General features: G+C 44.3%; 1 protein-coding gene across 1 annotated transcript in view; it reads left to right on the forward strand.

Moving 5' to 3' along the window:
- The first annotated feature begins 292 nt into the window (after positions 1-292).
- LOC129811095 (kinesin-like protein KIF14) overlaps positions 293-18,911 on the forward strand; it is a 45,929-nt gene continuing 27,310 nt past the window's right edge. Inside the window, exons 1-23 of the mRNA XM_055862262.1 lie at positions 293-1,004; positions 1,311-2,494; positions 2,689-2,943; positions 3,283-3,370; positions 3,478-3,576; positions 3,733-3,785; positions 3,884-3,914; positions 4,596-4,703; positions 5,466-5,582; positions 7,961-8,079; positions 8,465-8,637; positions 9,076-9,223; positions 9,368-9,431; positions 9,882-10,066; positions 10,928-11,030; positions 11,160-11,317; positions 11,489-11,636; positions 12,286-12,577; positions 13,022-13,115; positions 13,388-13,529; positions 13,883-13,989; positions 16,648-16,748; positions 18,568-18,798. Of these exons, the coding sequence (XP_055718237.1) occupies positions 1,425-2,494; positions 2,689-2,943; positions 3,283-3,370; positions 3,478-3,576; positions 3,733-3,785; positions 3,884-3,914; positions 4,596-4,703; positions 5,466-5,582; positions 7,961-8,079; positions 8,465-8,637; positions 9,076-9,223; positions 9,368-9,431; positions 9,882-10,066; positions 10,928-11,030; positions 11,160-11,317; positions 11,489-11,636; positions 12,286-12,577; positions 13,022-13,115; positions 13,388-13,529; positions 13,883-13,989; positions 16,648-16,748; positions 18,568-18,798 (3,886 nt within the window). The 5' untranslated portion in view covers positions 293-1,004; positions 1,311-1,424. The remainder of the gene's footprint in view (positions 1,005-1,310; positions 2,495-2,688; positions 2,944-3,282; positions 3,371-3,477; positions 3,577-3,732; positions 3,786-3,883; positions 3,915-4,595; positions 4,704-5,465; positions 5,583-7,960; positions 8,080-8,464; positions 8,638-9,075; positions 9,224-9,367; positions 9,432-9,881; positions 10,067-10,927; positions 11,031-11,159; positions 11,318-11,488; positions 11,637-12,285; positions 12,578-13,021; positions 13,116-13,387; positions 13,530-13,882; positions 13,990-16,647; positions 16,749-18,567; positions 18,799-18,911) is intronic.

Below are 18,911 nucleotides of genomic sequence, written 5' to 3' on the forward strand. Positions count from 1 at the left end.
CTACGAGTTCCAAATTGCCCCTGGAAGCAATGCCAACACAAGAACTCAGCGGGAGCTTCATGAAATGGGTTTCCATGGCCCGAGCAGCCGCTCACAAGCCTAAGATCACCATGCGCAATGCCAAGCGTTGGCTGGAGTGGTTTATAGCTCGCCACCGTTGGACTCTGTAGCAGTGTAAACGCGTTCTCTGGAGTGATGAATCACGTTTCACCTTCTGGCAGTCCGATGGACTAATCTGGGTTTGGCCAGGAAAAAGCTACCTGCCCCAATGCATAGTGCCAACTGTAAAGTTTGGTGGAGGATTAATAGTGGTCTGGGGCTGTTTTTCATGGTTCAGGCTCCTTAGTTCCAGTGAAGGGAAGTGTCAACGCAACATCATACAATGAAATTCTATACAATTCTGTGCTTCCAACTTTGTGGCAACAGTTTGGAGAGAGCCCTTTCCTGTTTCAGCATGACAATGCCCCTGTGCACAAAGTGAGGTCCATGCAGAAATGGTTTGTCGAGATCGGTGTGGAAAAACTTGACTGGCCTGCACAGAGCCCTGACCTCAACCCCATTGAACACATTTGGGATGAATTGGAATGCTGACTGAGAGGCAGGCCTAATCGCCCAACATCAGTGCCCGACCTTCCGCATGCTCTTGTGGCTGAATGGAAGCAAGTCCCTGCAGCAATGTTACAACTTTTAGTGGAAAGCATTCCCAGAAGAGTGGTGGGGACCAACTCCATATTAATGCACATGATTTTGGAATGAGATGTTCGACAAGCAGGTGTGAACATACTTTTGGTCACGTAGTGTAGTTGTGCATTTTGTTTAGATGTTGGATCTCGTCTCAAGCGTGGAAATACTGCCATCTACCTTTCAAACACAGGCTCTGCATTTATTTTATTTTGTTCTGCTGTGGACGGTGACGTAAATTGTGTCTAGCCAATAGCACACCACTGATTGGAGTTTGAAATCGACGCGGGGCAGACGTGGAAGAGATGTCAACCACTGAAATGGTAAACAAACTCTGAAGAAATTGTTAAATTCTTCTGTTTTGAGAAGTAGCTGGCAAATATAATTGTGAATGTCCGAATTATATTAACGTTTCACGTTTAATAAGTAAACTGATCAGATTATCATTTTCAGCTTTGCAATGTGTTCTGGACAGTTAGCTAACGTTAGTTGGCTAACTTAGCTAGCTAAGCTAACGTCGTACACCAACTGAACGACCAAATACAACCGTATGCATTGTTGTCTAGCCAGCTCATGTCTGAATTATCAATTTCTTAATACAACTAACGTTAACTTTAAACTTTTTGCAGGGGACGATGTGCACTTTCATTGATTTGTCTACAGATAACGTTGGTAACATTTTTCTTTTGGAATTGACGAAAGATTTTAATATATTTATTATTATTTTTTAAATAAACTCAGCCATGTCTTTATATTCGATACCATTGAAGAAGCACACCGCTTTTTATGACAATGTCTTGACATCAATGGTTCCTGACACGAAAGACCAAAAAGCTGCGCGAGGAATGATCAAAGGGGACGATACGAAATTATTGACATTGGATAAAACCAAGGAGATAAACACGACCTATTTGAACTCTGCGCTGTCAAAAACCGGAGGTCAGAGGAATGGCACCCCGGGTCGAGGGCGTCTACAGAGGAAAACGGGTACGAACGGCGACAAAGTGATGAGTGAAAATACAATGGAAATCACTCAGAATACGACACCGGTACCCGAGAAAAGACTCACGTTGCAACGCAGAACCAGGACAGGTTCAATTGACAAAAGCGCAAGTAATGACACCAGCAAAGCAACAGAGAGCTCGAGACAACACTGGGTCAGCGGTACCGACTCTCATCATTCCAAAGTTCTCTCTGAATCAAACCCTCGAACGCCTGTTAGTGCAGTTGTATTGCGGTCATTCAGTCTGAGGGACAGCTCATCTAGAAGTAAATCAAGAGAAGCTGTTCATCTTTTAAACACTCCAGCTAAAGGAGTCAAACTATTTGCACCAAAACAGCCAGCAGCCCCGGGTAAAGTAGATGTGAAAAAAACAGAGGATCATACCAGAACTTTTTCAACACCCACAAAAAAGACTCCATTCGAGAAAATCACAGCAAAGAAGGATGCCTTTGAGAGGTTGGCTGGCAAAGAGATCCCAAAAGTGGTGTCAGTAAAAACGGTAGGCCTAGAGAGGCCGAAGACGCACGCACAGGTGACTGTGGAAGCTGCGAAGCCTGTTGCATCTCCCCATACTAACAAGTTTCTGCTCAGTAGTCAAAGAGCGAACGTGGCCTCCAACTTGCCAGGGCAGGTGAGAAAGTATTCAATCCATAGTGACCTGACCATGGCTAGGTCCTCGACTCCTGCGCCTACCTTCTCCACCGAGCTTTTGCTCCCACCCAGTGCGATGCTAAAGCACGGACAGGATACCCTGAAAATGGAGAACAGTGCCGTGACAGTTGCGGTCAGAATGAGGCCATTCAACACCAGGTATAAATATGTAGCATCTGCTTGTGATTAATTGTTCATTGAAATTGCGTTCAGCCAGCTCTAACTACATCTCTATTGTTTGACATAAATATTGCTGTCTGTGAACTTGTATTCTACTAATTTGTTTCTACAGTTATCCATAAACAGTGATGTTAATAATGACAATGAAATATCTGCCTTTCATTCATATTCAGGGAAAAGACTGAGAAAGCATTGCAGGTGATCTTCATGGATAACCAGGAGACTCTTGTCCAACATCCAGACACCAAGCAGAGCTACTCCTTCACCCATGACTTCTCCTTCTGTTCCGTCGACAAAAGCGACCCCGGCTTTGCCAGCCAGCAGACAGTGTATGAAAAACTAGCAAAGCCACTTCTGGAGAGGGCCTTTGAGGGCTTCAACACCTGTCTGTTTGCATATGGCCAAACTGGATCTGGGAAGTCTTACACGTAAGACTCACTCTCACAACTTTAAGAAACACTCAAATCGTATAATGTATTGGTCTAATGCAAGGTTTCCCAAATTCGGTCCTGGGCCCCCACCTGGGCGCATGTTTTGGTTTCTGCCCTAGCACTACACAGCTGAATCAAAAAAAATCTAAGCTTGAAGATGAGTTTGTTATTTGAATCAGCCGTGTAGTGCTAGGGCAAAAACCAAAACGTGCACCCAGGGCTAAGATTAGGAAACCCTGGTCTAATGTAATGTTCCTTTGTGAAGCAAGCCTAGTAAACTGTGGTTGCATCCATATGTTCAATTGGACTATATGTTCTTCTGTTACACTCCTGCAGTATGATGGGTGTTGGGGAAGAGGCAGGTGTAACACCAAGATTCTGCGAGGAGCTCTTCTCTAGGCTGTCTGTGGTTGATAATCCGGAGGTACCCTATTAGCTATTAATTCAGATAATATTCCTACCAAGTTGCACATATTGTTGACTCTGTTCAGTTATCATGCAATGCATTTTCATGTGGCTGATGTATTACAGGTGACATGTCATCTGGAGATGAGCTACTTTGAGGTGTACAATGAGAAAATCCATGACCTGCTCATTGCCAGGGATGAACAAAACCAAAAGAGGTGGCCTGTGAGTAGGACAAACTCCCTAAAGACAACCGATATGAATTGAGACATGACTTTTCAATCTTGCCATTTCTATTGAGTGGCCCTATGATCTGTGTTGTTTCTCAATGCCATTTTACATCAATGAGCTTAGTAATGACCAAATGCTCTGTTTTTGTAGTTAAGGGTGAGGGAACATCCAGTCAACGGGCCTTACGTTGCTGAGCTGACAACGTGAGCAAACTTACTCTTTTTCCATTTTTACCTTGTTAAATGTAATGATGGATTGCTAGTCTGATGGATTCACTCACTGACTATATGTTTGCTCACAGGAACGTGGTGAGCTCCTATGCGGACATTCAGGTAAGTTGCTTTGCAGACACAATTTCTTAACACTGGGCCACGTTCAGTTGCCAAACATTGTTGAACGTTGCGGATAGAAATGCCATTAATGGCCTCCCGAGTGGCGCAGTGGTTTAAGGCACTGGGTTCGAGTCCAGGCTCTGTCGCAGCCGGGGCGGCACACAATTGGCCCAGCGTCGTCCGGGCTAGGGGAGGGTTTGGCCGGCAGGGATGTCCATGTCCCATCGCGCACTAGCGACTCCTGTGGCGGGCCGGGCGCAGTGCATGCTGACACTGTCGCCAGGGGTGCAGTGTTTCCTTTCGACACATTGGTGCGGCTGGCTTCCGGGTTAAGTGAGCCTTGTGTTCGTTTGTGTTTCGGAGGACACACTGCTCTCGACCTTCGCCTCTCCCGAGTCCGTACAGGAGTTGCAGCGATGAGACATGACTTTAACTACCAATTGGACATCACGAAATTGGGGAGAAATAAGGGGTTAAAAAACTACAATAAATGCCATTTAATAGAGCTGACGTGATCCCTTACTCTACATGACAGAAAGGCATGTCTGTCTACATGGCATATTTCTATCTGAACGTTCCAAAAACGTGTCCTGCTGAACCCGTCCATGATATGTAGCGAGCTCTTCTTACCACTTTTGAACACTGCTCAGTAAATGTGTGGTGAATACACACTCTTACCAGGGTTGGCTGGAGCTTGGGAACAAGCAGCGAGCCACTGCAGCCACGGGGATGAACGACAAGAGCTCCCGATCCCACTCTGTATTTACTCTGGTTATGACCCAGACCAAGGTGAACCTCCCCGCCCTGTCTCTTTGTTTGTGTGTGTGTGCTGTTAGCGTTACTTTGTGCATCTAAAACGCATATTATCCACACACTGATGACCAATTATTTGTTTCTTCTGATGATGATCTGGGTCTGTCTTGTGTCCTTTGTGTTTGTGGTTCTTCGTGTTTCTGTTTTTATGCACATTTGTTTTATTTGTGTGTCGCGCTTCTTCTTTTCTGTTTGAATACACACATACAGCTAACTGCCAAAATATAGGAAACACCGACATAAAGGGTCTTAATAAGGCAACCACAATCCAAAACAGCTTCTATGCACCTTGGCATAGATTCTACAAGTATCTGGAACTCTATTGGAAGGATACGACACCATTCTTCCACAAGAAATTCCATCATTTGATGTTTTGTCTTTGGAGGTGGAAAACACTCAGGCGCCGCTCCAGAGACTCCCATAAGTGTGCAATTGGGTTGAGATCTGGTGACTGAGACTTCCATGGCATATGGTTTACATACTTTTCATGCTCATCAAACCATTCAGTGACTGTTCTTGCCCTGTGGATGGAAGCATTGTCATCCTATGGGACCTTAACCATGGTACCTAAAATAATGGCCTGCCCAGCATTTTTATATATGATCCTAAGCATGATGGGATGTTAATTGCTCAATTAACACCTACTTTGTATCTGTCATTTACTCAAGGGTTTCCATTATTTTGTCAGTTACTTGTATGTTTCGTGCGTGTGTGACTGTTCTCCCTTTGTCTGTGTAGACTGAGTTTGTGGAAGGGGAAGAACATGACCACAGGATCACCAGCAGGATCAACCTGGTGGACTTGGCCGGCAGCGAACGCTGCTCCTCAGCCCAGACCAGCGGAGACCGCCTCAGGGTAAGCACTGGTAGTTGGACTTGATTTCTTCATCCCGCTCTCGCTGACTTCTTGTCCGACTCCCACCCGCTCCTGCAAGAACTGGTCCTGAACCCGACGGCAGTCCAGCAATGTTATTTTAGGTGTAGCCTATGTGATGCAGCTCGCTTTGCAGCACCAGGCCCAGCAATTTTGCCACTCTATGCAAGATCAAAATGCCACAATAACCTGAGAAATAGGTTAAAATACTAGAGATTCCCATGTGGCCTATTTTATAGCGGAATATAAACAACCTAATATATCAGCCAATAGGCTAGACGTGGTTTGAAAGAGCAAGGTTTGGGCGAAATAGAATAGGAGAGCGGACATTTGCACTTGACTCGATATACTTTTTGATTTACTTTTATGAGCGGGACGATTTGCACACAGTAAAATAAATGTTATAAATATTTATTTCCAGTCAATGTCGGAGCCTAATTATAGCCTAGCTATCATATATTTAGGAAGTTAATTTCCTTGAATATACAACTGTGGCCAAAAGTTTTGAGAATGACACAAATATACATTTTCACAAAGTCTGCTGCCTCAGTTTGTATGATGGCAATTTGCATATACTCCAGAATGTTATGAAGAGTAATCAGATGAATTGCAATTAATTGCGAAGTCCCTCTTTGCCATGCAAATGAGCTGAATCCCCCCAAAACATTTCCACTGCATTTCAGCCCTGCCACAAAAGGCCCAGCTGACATCATGTCAGTGATTCTCTTGTTAACACAGGTGTGTGTTGACGAGGACAAGCCTGGAGATCACTCTGTCATGCTGATTGAGTTCGAATAACAGACTGGAACCTTCAAAAGGTGGGTGGTGCTTGGAATCATTGTTCTTCCTCTGTCAACCGTGGTTACCTGCAAGGAAACACGTGCCGTCATCATTGCTTTGCACAAAAAGGGCTTCACAGGCAAGGATATTGCTGCCAGTAAGATTGCACCTAAATCAACCATGTATCGCATCACCAAGAACTTCAAGGAGAGCGGTTCAAATGTTGTGAAGAAGGCTTCAGGGCGCCCAAGAAAGTCCAGCAAGCGCCAGGACTGTCTCCTAAAGTTGATTCAGCTGCGGGATCGGGGCACCACCAGTACAGAGCTTGCTCAGGAATGGCAGCAGGCAGGTGTGAGTGCATCTGCACGCACAGTGAGGCGAAGACTTTTGGAGGATGGCCTGGTGTCAAGAAGGGCAGCAAAGAAGCCACTTTTCTCCAGGAAAAACATCAGGGGCAGACTGATATTCTGCAAAAGGTACAGGGATTGGACTGCTGAGGACTGGGGTAAAGTCATTTATTTTGATGAATCCCCTTTCCGATTGTTTGGGGCATCCGGAAAAAAGCTTGTCCGGAGAAGACAAGGTGAGCGCTACCATCAGTCCTGTGTCATGCAAACAGTAAAGCATCCTGAGACCATTCATGTGTGGGGTTGCTTCTCAGCCAAGGGAGTGGGCTCACTCACAATTTTGCCAAAGAACACAGCCATGAATAAAGAATGGTACCAACACATCCTCCGAGACCAACTTCTCCCAACCATCCAGGAACAGTTTGGTGGCGAACAATGCCTTTTCCAGGATGATGGAGCACCTTGCCATAAGGCAAAAGTGATAACTAAGTGGCTCAGAGAACAAAACATCAATATTTTGGGTCCATGGCCAGGAAACTCCCCAGACCTTAATCCCATTGAGAACTTGTGGTCAATCCTCAAGAGGCGGGTGGACAAACAAAACCCCACAAATTCTGACAAACTCCAAGCATTGATGCAAGAATGGGCTGCCATCAGTCAGGATGTGGCCCAGACGTTAATTGACAGCATGTCAGGGCGGATTGCAGAGGTCTTGAAAAAGAAGTGTCAACACTGCAAATATTGACTCTTTGCATCAACTTCATGTAATTGTCAATAAAAGCCTTTGACACTTATGAAATGCTTGTAATTATACTTCAATATTCCATAGTAACATCTGACAAATATCTAAAGACACTGAAGCAGCAAACTTTGTGGAAATTAATATTTGTGTCAATCTCAACTTTTGGCCACGACTGTACAACTAGGTTGTGCTTTTCCGCCTATGCATATAGCCTTCAGGCTATTTAATTGAGACGCACATGGGCCATAGGCGCAACGAGAGACGATTTGCAGGTATAGACAAATAAATGTGTTATCAATATTTATTTCCAGTCAATGTCGGAGTGTAAAATATAGCCTATCATATATTAGGAAGTGAATTTCCTCGGAAAGACATTTCCCACTATTTGTCATTTATTTTTTGCAAAGTTCAAAACCAGTCAAATTGGAGCCAATCTGTTCTCTCTATCAAACCCATCCAGCCTAACTGTATCCTATTCTCCTGTATCCCAGGAGGGTGCCAGCATCAACAAGTCGCTGCTGACCCTGGGGAAGGTGATCTCTGCCTTGTCAGAGCAGGCCCAGACCAAGAGGAAGGTCTTCACCCCCTACAGGGACTCTGTGCTCACATGGTAAGAGAAACTTCAAGAGTTGAATGCTTGTTATACAAACAATTTGGATGGGATAAATTCCATTATAATCAAGTTTGAGAGATTTGAAATGGAATCGACCCCCTACCTTGCCACACCACAGTATTGTAAACTACAAACATATTTCATCAAGCTTTTGAAACTAATGAGAATGAGGAGATATTGAGATTTACACTCCTCAATAGAATACATTGGTACTATTTAACATTGATAAACTATGTGGGGAAAAGATAATGGTTTGTGTTGCTGGCAATGCCAGTACCTGTACAAGATATCCTTATGAAATTGCGAGAGGTTGGTAAAGTCAGAAGTTTGTGAAGTAAGTAGTTTTGTCGAGGGGTAAACTGAATGTCGTCCGTGTGTCCAGGCTGCTGAAGGAGAGCCTGGGTGGAAACTCCAAGACGGCCATGATCGCCACCCTGAGCCCGGCGGGCAGCAACGTGGAGGAGAGCCTGAGCACGCTGCGGTACGCCAAGCAGGCCCGCATGATCATCAACGTGGCCAAGGTCAACGAGGACACCAACGCCAAGCTCATAAGAGGTCAGCCTCGCTCTCCCTCGCCACGCCACCGCCCATCTCTCTGTCTTTCTCGCTCCCTTTTTCCTATCTATTCATCACCAGATTGAATTAGGTAGTCCGGCTCTAACCTTGCCTTCGGGACATATTTATACACTGTCACTTTTACACGGGGGCTAAGTCAATTGTCATGCAGGTATTATTGAAAGGAGATTGCTGCGCCACATTTGCAAATACTTTATTTGACCAGGGAAGGGGAAACGGTGCAGAGATTTTGAGTCCATCTACCTTCTGTGCTTTATCACCATAGTATGTGTATTAAAGGGTAGGTTGCAAGAATACGTTGTCTTTTGACATCGTACATGTGGTTGTTATGAACAAAAGCTCATGCAAAATGGCTCCTCACTTTTCTGTTTTAGTGGCAATTTAACAAACTATGTCGTGTGCATCTTTGTTTACTAGAGCTGAAAGCTGAGGTGGAGAAGCTGCGGGCTGCTCAAATGAGCTCTCAGGGCATCGAGCCGGAGAAAATTAACCTCTTCCAGCAGGAGATCTTAGCTCTGAAGAGCCAGCTAACCCAGCAGGAGAGGGAGATGGCCGAGGCCCACAGGTGACCACCATACAACCTCCACACACCTTAGGCACTAGTACCAGAGAGGGTCTGTGATCTAGGTAGCAAATTATTAAAATGGGTCCGAACAACTGTTTTAGTCTTGGTTTGTTACTTTAATCGGATTCCTTTACCTCTTGTCAGAGCGTGGAGAGAAAAGCTGGAGCAGGCAGAGAAACGCAAACGTGAGGAAACCAAAGAATTACAGGTTAGTTTTAGTTGGTTATAAGTGGAAAAGGACCTTTAGCTTCATTACTAGGGTTGCAAAGGGAGGGTATATTACTCAAAACTTTTTAAGTTAACAGTAAAGTACCAGAATTTTGCTAACTTTCATGTTTTTATTTCAGCAGATGACTTCTTGTGGCTTTTTTGTGTACTTCAGATTATCACAGGTGTCTGTAATTATGTCTGGCCCTCTGTGGCCTTATCGCATGTAAAGTAATCAAATAATAATGAAAAGGCTGTTATCCTAGATATAAACCAACTTAGTGAATACCATTGGTGTTTAATATGAGGGTTTCAGCAAGAAATATCCTTAAAATATCTTTAACACGTTTTATTTAAAAAATTGTCTATCGAAAAAATATTAGTTGTACATTTTTCCAAAGTCAATGCCTTCCTATATTTGTCTGCTTCCCTCTCCCTGTCTCCCTCTCAGAAAGCAGGCATCACGTTTAAGGTGGACAACCGGCTGCCCAACCTGGTAAACCTGAACGAGGACCCGCAGCTGTCGGAGATGCTGTTATACATGATTAAGGAGGGACAGACCAAGGTCGGCCAGCACAAGTCAGAGTCCACCCACGACATCCAGCTGTCTGGGGCCCTTATCGCAGACCACCACTGGTGAGGAGAACTGACCCACCTCTTCTTTGGTTTTTAAGTAGCGTCTTTTAAAAAGGGGAAGCACCATTTAAAAAAATATATATATATCGCCTTTATTTAACCAGGTAAGCCAGTTGAGAACAAGTTCTCATTTACAACTGCGACCTGGCCAAGATAAAGCAAAGCAGTGCGACAAAAACAACAACACAGAGTTACACATGGGATAAACAAACATAGTCAATAACACAATAGAAAAATCTGTATACAGTGTGTGCAAATGAAGTAAGGAGGTAAGGCAATAAATAGGCCAATAGTGGCGAAGTAATTACAATTTAGCAATTTAAACTGGAGTGATAGATGTGCAGATGAGGATGTGCAAGTAGAAATACTGATGTGCAAAAGAGCAGAAAAACAAATATGGGGATGAGGTAGGTAGTTGGATAGGCTGGAAGGAAAGTCGGCCAAAGGGAGTTTTGGCTTTGGGGATGACCAGTGAAATATTAAATACTTTTTATTTCACCTTTTATTTAACCAGGTAGGCCAGTTGAGAACAAGTTCTCATTTACAACTGCAACCTGGCCAAGATAAAGCAAAGCACTGCGACAATAACAACAGAGTTACACACAGCCTCGTTTAGCCTACTAATGAGTCCTGTCTGTCACTTGCTTATATTTTAATGTTTGTTTGACATGAAACAACTTTATTCCAGTGTCATTTTGTCGTCGTTCTTGACCTGTCGGTCCTTCCATCTGTCCGTAGATGTTTTTTTTCTTCTCCAGGTTATTTAATAGGAAACACCTCTATTCCAGTGTCCTTTTGTTGTCATTCTTGTATGGTTTCAGTTGCGTTATGGCTAGAATTGACTAAACTGTGCCTTTCCAGTGTCATTTCCAATGTGAATGGTGAAATCAGCATCATCCCCATGGAAAACGCCAAGACCTTTGTCAACGGGAACCTGGTATCTGAGACCACTGTCCTGCATCATGTACGTATTGTGTACACACACACACAATGAATAATAAAAAGCACAAGGCACAATATTAGAAACCTGACTGTGAGCTCAATCATGAATCACTCACGTTTATTTTATTTTATATATCTCTGTGGTTTCTAGGGTGACAGGGTGATCCTGGGCGGGGACCATTACTTCCGCTTCAACCACCCGGCAGAGGTGCAGTCTGGGAAACGCGTGTCATGCTGGACAGGCGACGGCGATGGCCATAAGGACTTTGAGTTTGCCAAAAATGAGCTGCTCGCCGCCCAAAGAGCACAGTGAGTCGACCACAAGATTCAGAAACGATTGCGATAGGATTCCTGTCACACGTCAATGTGAATAACTGAAAGTCCCATGGGTACTGGGTGAAAATATTTTTAGATGACGCAATACTGCACTTGTTCGAAAACTTGTTAATGCAACTAGGCGGCCATTTTGTTTCGATCTAGACTGGAAGAGGAGATCGAGGAGGCCAGGCTGAAGGCCAAAGAGGAGATGATGCAGGGGATCCAGGTGGCCAAAGAGATGGCCCAGAAGGAGCTGTCGGACCAGAAGACTCAGTATGAGAACAGGATCAAAGCCCTGGAGAGAGAACTGGTACGCCAACCATGGCTTTACGGACATGTAGGACTAATGTGTGAATGATAACGCTGACAAATCTCGGCCACTGCCTTCATGTTCACATAAGACCTTATGTAAAGTACCATGGTGTCTTCACTGTCTTTTATAAAGTGAGTGATTTGGTGTAACGGTGTAATGTCAGGGCTACTGAATTGACCAATGACCAGCTAAATCAGACGCAGCACATTTTTAAGTGTTGGCTACTTATTCGGCGTAGTCACTCGGTGTAACATTTTGTAGTCATAGGGATACCTCGGCAGGGTTTTTTCTGCATAGAAAAGTTTTTAAAAAAGTGTCTGGATCCTTCTATAATCCTTTTATGCTGTTTGAAAATACAATCTGCACAGGTTTCAGCTTTCTGTTGTGACATCACCATGAACTTTTTCAACGAATAACAGCTAGTTTTCAGTTTTCCACACTCAGACGACTCCCAGACAGCCCTAGCAAAATTCTTGCTTGAGAAATAGTTTTTTGCTAAAAAGCTATTTTTGCCCTCTTTTTTCATGGAAATCTATTACACTAATGTACTTAATTGTTACACAGAAATTATTTGATATATAAAAACGACTGCATTGGGCCTTTTAAGACCTTTTACTCATTGACAATGGTGCTTTCCTTCCCCCAGGAGGAGGAGAGCGAAAGGAAGCGGTGTCAAGAGATGGACCAGCAGCGGGTGGTCTCCAAGATGGAGGAACTGCAGTTTGCCAAGGTGGAGCTGGAGCAGGAAGTGGACACGCACAAGACACGTCTCCGCCTCCACATGGAGGCCCAGGCCACACGGCAGGCCATGGCCGATCACGGTGTCCGACAGGCCAAGGTGGTGGAGGCCCTCGAGGCAGAGAAGAGGAAGATCGGCAAAGATCTTGAGGAGATGCAAAGGAAAGTGGCGCAGAAAGGAAGCCAGACTCTGAAAAACGGTAAACCATTGTTGGGAATTTTCATCTTCTGAGTTGTATTCATGAGGAAACGGACCGAAACTAGGATGGACTACCTGAACAATGGAAAAACTTAAATTTTTGTTGCAACAATGTGCACAAATGATTACAAAACAGGTGTGAAGTGTATGAATCAGAGATGAGATCGGACACTAATGTAAATACAGTAATAGGAAAGGTTTAACTAATAGCTAGCGCTGTGTTGTAAAGATAAGTGTCGTTTCCATTACGTCACAGCATGGTTCTCGTGTTGTAGCTAGTTACAGTTCTGATGACCTGGCCTGTATTCATTAGTCCACACCATAGCAAACTGTAGAAAAACTTTTTGCAAAGGAAACGAGAGTTTCATCCCTCCCAGTTTGGTTCTGTTTGCTTTCGTTTTGTCCCTAGAAAAGACACTAATGCTCTGTGGTCTGTTGTCTAAAGTCCCTCCACAGTGGGACGCCATGAAGTTGTCTCTGATGATCGAGGAAGCCAACAAGATCAGTGGCAAACTCATGAAGAACACTGTTTTCAGCAGGTACGAGTGGAGAGAATAAAAATCTTTAGATTCCATTTGATATGAAATAGTCCTTTTGTTTTGCTGCATATTGAGATCTTACTGTAGATCCATCTTATCAGGAAAGGATCTCCCACTTGTTTTGTTTCATTTATTTCACCTTTTATTTGGGCAGGGTGGGATCTCATTGAGTCCAAGGTCTCTTTCGTAAGAAAGCCCTGCATTATATATCATCCCTTGTCATCACTTTCTCTTCCTTTTTAGATTAATCTCAATCTTCATTTTGTTTTTAGACACGAGGGGTCTGGGAAGGAGGGCAGAGGGGGAAAGGGAGAGCTGCAGGTCCAGGTGCAGAACACCAAACTGGGCATCTCCACCTTCTGGACTCTGGAGAAATTCCAGAGCAACCTGGCCGCCATGAGGGAACTCGACCAGGTCAGTAACGTTTGAGTTATCCCTTGCTACTAATGCATATGTTGTCCATCTGAATTTAAAGAGCTGTGTTTGGTGCATTTTTTTGTTGAAATGTGGATGCTCTCTGGTTAATCTAGTTGGTAGTTATCATACCACGATCAGGTCGATTTAGACTGCATTCTCCCACCCTGTCTGTCTCGCACTCAACCAGTGGAACAGTCAGTCCGTCCTTTGTGGATTTTGCCCGATGCACACCTAATTTACCAAACGCTTGTTTACGCATGAGGGGCATCCTCCGTTCCTGTAATTTCTCATTTAAGCTGAATAAATGAGACTGGGGTTAAACTGAGCAGTCATTTATTCTCCTTCCCCAGGGGGACAGCAGCGCCTGTAAAGATGACGATGTGTTTTATGACCCCAATGATGAGTGGGAGCAAGATATATCGGCTTCCTCAACCGCCTCCGCCTTCTCACGCAGAAGGTAATTTCTAAAGTGCATCCCAAATGGCACCCTATTCTCTATATACAGTGGGGAGAACAAGTATTTGATACACTGCTGATTTTGCAGGTTTTCCTACTTACAAAGCATGTAGAGGTCTGTAATTTTTATCATAGGTACACTTCAACGGTGAGAGACGGAATCTAAAACAAAAATCCAGAAAATGACATTGTATGATTTTTAAGTAATTAATTTGCATTTTATTGCATGACATAAGTATTTGATACATCAGAAAAGCAGAACTTAATATTTGGTACAGAAACCTTTGCTTGCAATTACAGAGATCCTACGTTTCCTGTAGTTCTTGACCAGGTTTGCACACAATGCAACACTGCACACACCAGCTGTCGCTGGGCAATACGGACTTTTAGCTCCCTCCATTGGGTTCAGGTCTGGAGACTGGCTAGGCCACTCCAGGACCTTGAGATGCTTCTTACGGAGCCACTCCTTAGTTGCCCTGGCTGTGTGTTTTGGGTCGTTGTCATGCTGGAAGACCCAGCCACGACCCATCTTCAATGCTCTTACTGAGGGAAGGAGGTTGTTGGCCAAGATCTCGCGATACATGGCCCCATCCATCCTCCCCTCAATACGGTGCAGTCGTCCTGTCCCCTATGCAGAAAAGCATCCCCAAATAATGATGTTTCCACCTCCATGCCTCACGGTTGGGATGGTGTTATTGGGGTTGTACTCATCCTTCTCCCTCCAAACACGGCAAGTGGAGTTTAGACCAAAAATCTCTATTTTTGGTCTAGTCAGACCACATGACCTTCTCCCATTCCTCCTCTGGATCATCCAGATGGTCATTGGCAAACTTCAGACGGGCCTGGACATGCGCTGGCTTGAGCAGGGGGACCTTGCGTGCGCTGCAGGATTTTAATCCATGACGGCGTAGTGTGTTACTAATGGTTTTCTTTGAGACTGTGGTTCCAGCTCTCTTCAGGTCATTGACCAGGTCCTGCCGTGTAGTTCTGGGCTGATCCCTCACCTTCCTCATGATCATTGATGCCCCACGAGGTGAGATCTTGCATGGAGCCCCAGACCGAGGGTGATTGACCGTCATCTTGAACTTCTTCCATTTTCTAATATTTGCGCCAACAGTTGTTGCCTTCTCACCAAGCCGCTTGCCTATTGTCCTGTAGCCCATCCCAGCCTTGTGCAAGTCTACAATTTAACCCTGATGTCCTTACACAGCTCTCTGGTCTTGGCCATTGTGGAGAGGTTGGAGTCTGTTTGATTGAGTGTGTGGACAGGTGTCTTTTATACAGGTAACGAGTTCAAACAGGTGCAGTTAATACAGGTAATGAGTGGAGAACAGGAGGGCTTCTTAAAGAAAAACTAACAGGTCTGTGAAAGCCGGAATTCTTACTGGTTGGTAGGCGATCAAATACTTATGGCATGCAATAAAATGCAAATTAATTACTTAAAAATCATACAATGTGGTTTTCTGGATTTTTGTTTTAGCTTCCGTCTCTCACAGTTGAATTGTACCTATGATAAAAATTACAGACCTCTACATGCTTTGTAAGTAGGAAAACCTGCAAAATCGGCAGTGTGTCAAATACTCCCCACTGTAGTACACTACTGTTGACCAGGCCCTATGGGGCTGGTCGATTTAGACTGCATTTAGACCCCATAGGGCCTGGTCAACAATAGTGCACTGTGTACAGAATAGGGTGCCATTTTGGGACACAAACCTAGTCTCTACTCTTCATTCTCTCTATCCTCCTCAATTGAACTCAAACACATGCAAAAATGTGTCAGAACTAAGTTGAATATGATGAATGTGGAAAACTGTGTTTTTGAGCTCACTTGAGAGTGAACATAGAAAACTATCATTCGTTGAACATATGGAACATGTTGGGTATTTCTTTTTCTTCTACGGCGCTCGTATTGATATTTCCACTCTGTTGATTTAGTACTTGGCACATCCTGGAAGTCAATGTGTCATTTCTCTTCACCTCAGTGTGAAATAACCACACAGAAACATTTCCCAAATTTTCCTCCTCATGGCAACTTTTTTCACCACGCTATTTTTCTTGTTGGCTATGTTTATGGGCCTGGTGGTGCCTGTGGTGAAGGAGAGGAGGCCAAAGGAAACATGGAAACCATCTCGGTCTCTCTCGCTACTCACTCTCACCTGAATCGTCTGGAGTCTACCCTGAACCCACTAGCAGCCACAGCTAGTGCCCTGTTTATCTCTGTCGGTCTGGCTGTGTGTGTCTCTGTCTCCTGTAGCCCTGCTTTTCCCGACGTGTTCACTCCCCGTCATGGATTTGAAAAGCTTTGGATTTTCTGTAAGCCTTAGATGGAGGGAGTTCACCAATGACGGGAGTGTACAAGTGTGGGAAATCGGGACGCTGCCTGAGAGAACACTCACATTCTGCCGACAATGTTTGGCTCTCAATTATTGGAAATGGCCTCTTTTCTCCTCTGCTCCTGTCTCCTCTCCTTCATCTGCACTGATATGATAACATAGGATAGGTGAATGAAAGGCACCGCGCACCAGCTACATATCAGACATGAATTTGCTTTCACATTGTTGATGAGGTTGATGAGGCAATGCTGTTTTAGACTGTTGTGATCCATTCCAAGACACGTTAGTAATGTGTGTTTTTTGTTGTTTGTTCCCCATCATTATAGGAGCAGAAGCCTGTTGAAGAGCAGGAGGATTTCAGGGCGTCTCTACGAAATCCGAGTGCACCCTATTCAAAGCCTTAACAGTAACACCTCACAGTCCTCTGGTATGTGTGTTGTGTTGTGCGGTCCTGTGTGTGTGTGTGTGCGTGTGTGCGTGTGTAAGACACTGAAGAACTTTTAGTTTCTTTGCCAGGCTACTGCATATAGAAATTAAAGAATGGTATAACATTAGGTGTAAAAAAAATACAGTGCAAAAGTTTTCATCCCCCTTGGCGTTTTTCCTATTTTGTTGCATTACTACCTGCAATTTAAATGGATTTTATGAAATTGAAATACACAAAATAGTCCAAATTGGTGAAATGAAAAAAATAACTAAAAATTCTAAAATATAATAAACGGAAAAGTGGTGCGTGCATATGTATTCACCCTTTGCTATGAAGCCCCTAAATAAAATCTGGTCCAACCAATTACCTTCAGAAGTCACATAATTAGTTAAATTGCACACAGGTGGACTTTATTTAAGTGTCACATGATCTCAGTATATATACACCTGTTCTGAAAGGCCCCAGTCTGCAACACCACTAAGCAAGGGCTACCAGCAAGCAAGGGGCACCATGAAGATCAAGGACTTCTCCAAACAGGTCAGGGACAAAGTTGTGGAGAAGTACAGATTAGGGTTGGGTTATAAAAAATATCTGAAACTTTGAACATTCCACTGAGCACCATTAAATCCATGCTAAATGTATTTTTGAAAGAATATGGCACCACAACAAACCTGCCAAGAGAGGGCCGCCCACCAAAACTCACGGTCCAGGCAAGGGGGGCATTAATTAGAGGCAACAAAGAGACCAAAGATAACCCTGAAGGAGCTGCAAAGCTCCACAGCGGAGATCGGAGTATCTGTCCATAGAACCACTTTAAGCCGTACATTCCACAGAGCTGGGCTTTACAGAAGAGTGTCCAGAAAAAAGCTTTTGCTTAAAGAAAACAATAAGCAAACACGTTTGGTGTTCGCCAAAAGGCATGTGGGAGGCTCCCCAAACAAATGGAAGAAGGTACTCTGGTCAGATGAGACTTAAATTGAGCTTTTTGGCCATCAAGGAAAACACTATGTCTGGGGCAAACCCAACACCTCTCATCACCCTGAGAACACCATCCTCACCGTGAAGTATGGTGGTGGCAGCATCATGCTGTGGGGATGTTTTTCATCGTGAGGGACTGGGAAACAGGTCAGATTTGAAGGAATGATGGATGGCGCAAAATACAGGGAAATTCATGTCTTCCAGAGATTTGAGACTGGGTTGGAGATTCACCTTCCAGCAGGACAATGACCCTAAGCATACTGCTAAAGCAACACTCGAGTGGTTTAAGGGGAAACATTTAAATGTCTTGGAATGGCCTTGTCAAAGCCCAGACCTCAATCCAATTGAGAATCTGTGGTATGACTTAAAGACTGCTGTACACCAGCGGAACCCATCCAACTTGAAGGAGCTGGAGCAGTTTTGCCTTGAAGAATGGGCAAAAATCGCAGTGGCTAGATGTGCCAAGCTTTTAGAGACATCCAAGAGACTTGCAGCTGTAATTGCTGCAAAAGGTGGCTCTACAAAGTATTGACTTTGGGGGAGTGAATAGTTATGCACGCTCAAGTTTTCCGTTTTTTTTGTCTTATTTCTTGTTTGTTTCACAATAAAACATATTTTGCATCTTCAAAGTGGTATGTGTGTTGTGTAAATCAAATGATACAAACCTCCAAATATCGATTTTAATTCCAGGTTGTAAGGCAACAAAATAGGAAAAATGCCAAGGGGGTTGAATACTTTCGCAAGCCACTGTAGGCCTACAGTTCTAGCTCTCGTAGTCCACGTGGAGTTTCCTTCATATTTCACATAATTATTTTGGCCAACTTGTCTGTCTCTGTTCCAGGTCTGATGGGTGTGGCCAAACCGCCCTCGCTGCACCCCAGCTCATTAGATTCCACCCTGCCGGGGATCTGCAAACATTTGATTGGCCAGATGGTGGGCCAGCTGCGCTGGTGTCACAGCTACGAGGAGAGCATGGCAGACAGGCTGAGCTCTGACCTCTACTGTGTGTACACAGCCGTGACGACCATCTCCGGCCTGTACGATGGCCTGGACGATGACTGTCAGGAGAGTGGTAAGTCTGCATCTCAAAATTCACAATGTTCCATGCTTCAGTGTTCCATGGCTCAGTAGGTTATGTGCTTGCAAAACCAGGGGCCGGTTGCACCATGTGATTGTAAGTGGGTT

This window comes from Salvelinus fontinalis, chromosome 14 (assembly GCF_029448725.1).
Source record: "Salvelinus fontinalis isolate EN_2023a chromosome 14, ASM2944872v1, whole genome shotgun sequence".
NCBI lineage: Eukaryota > Metazoa > Chordata > Actinopteri > Salmoniformes > Salmonidae > Salvelinus > Salvelinus fontinalis.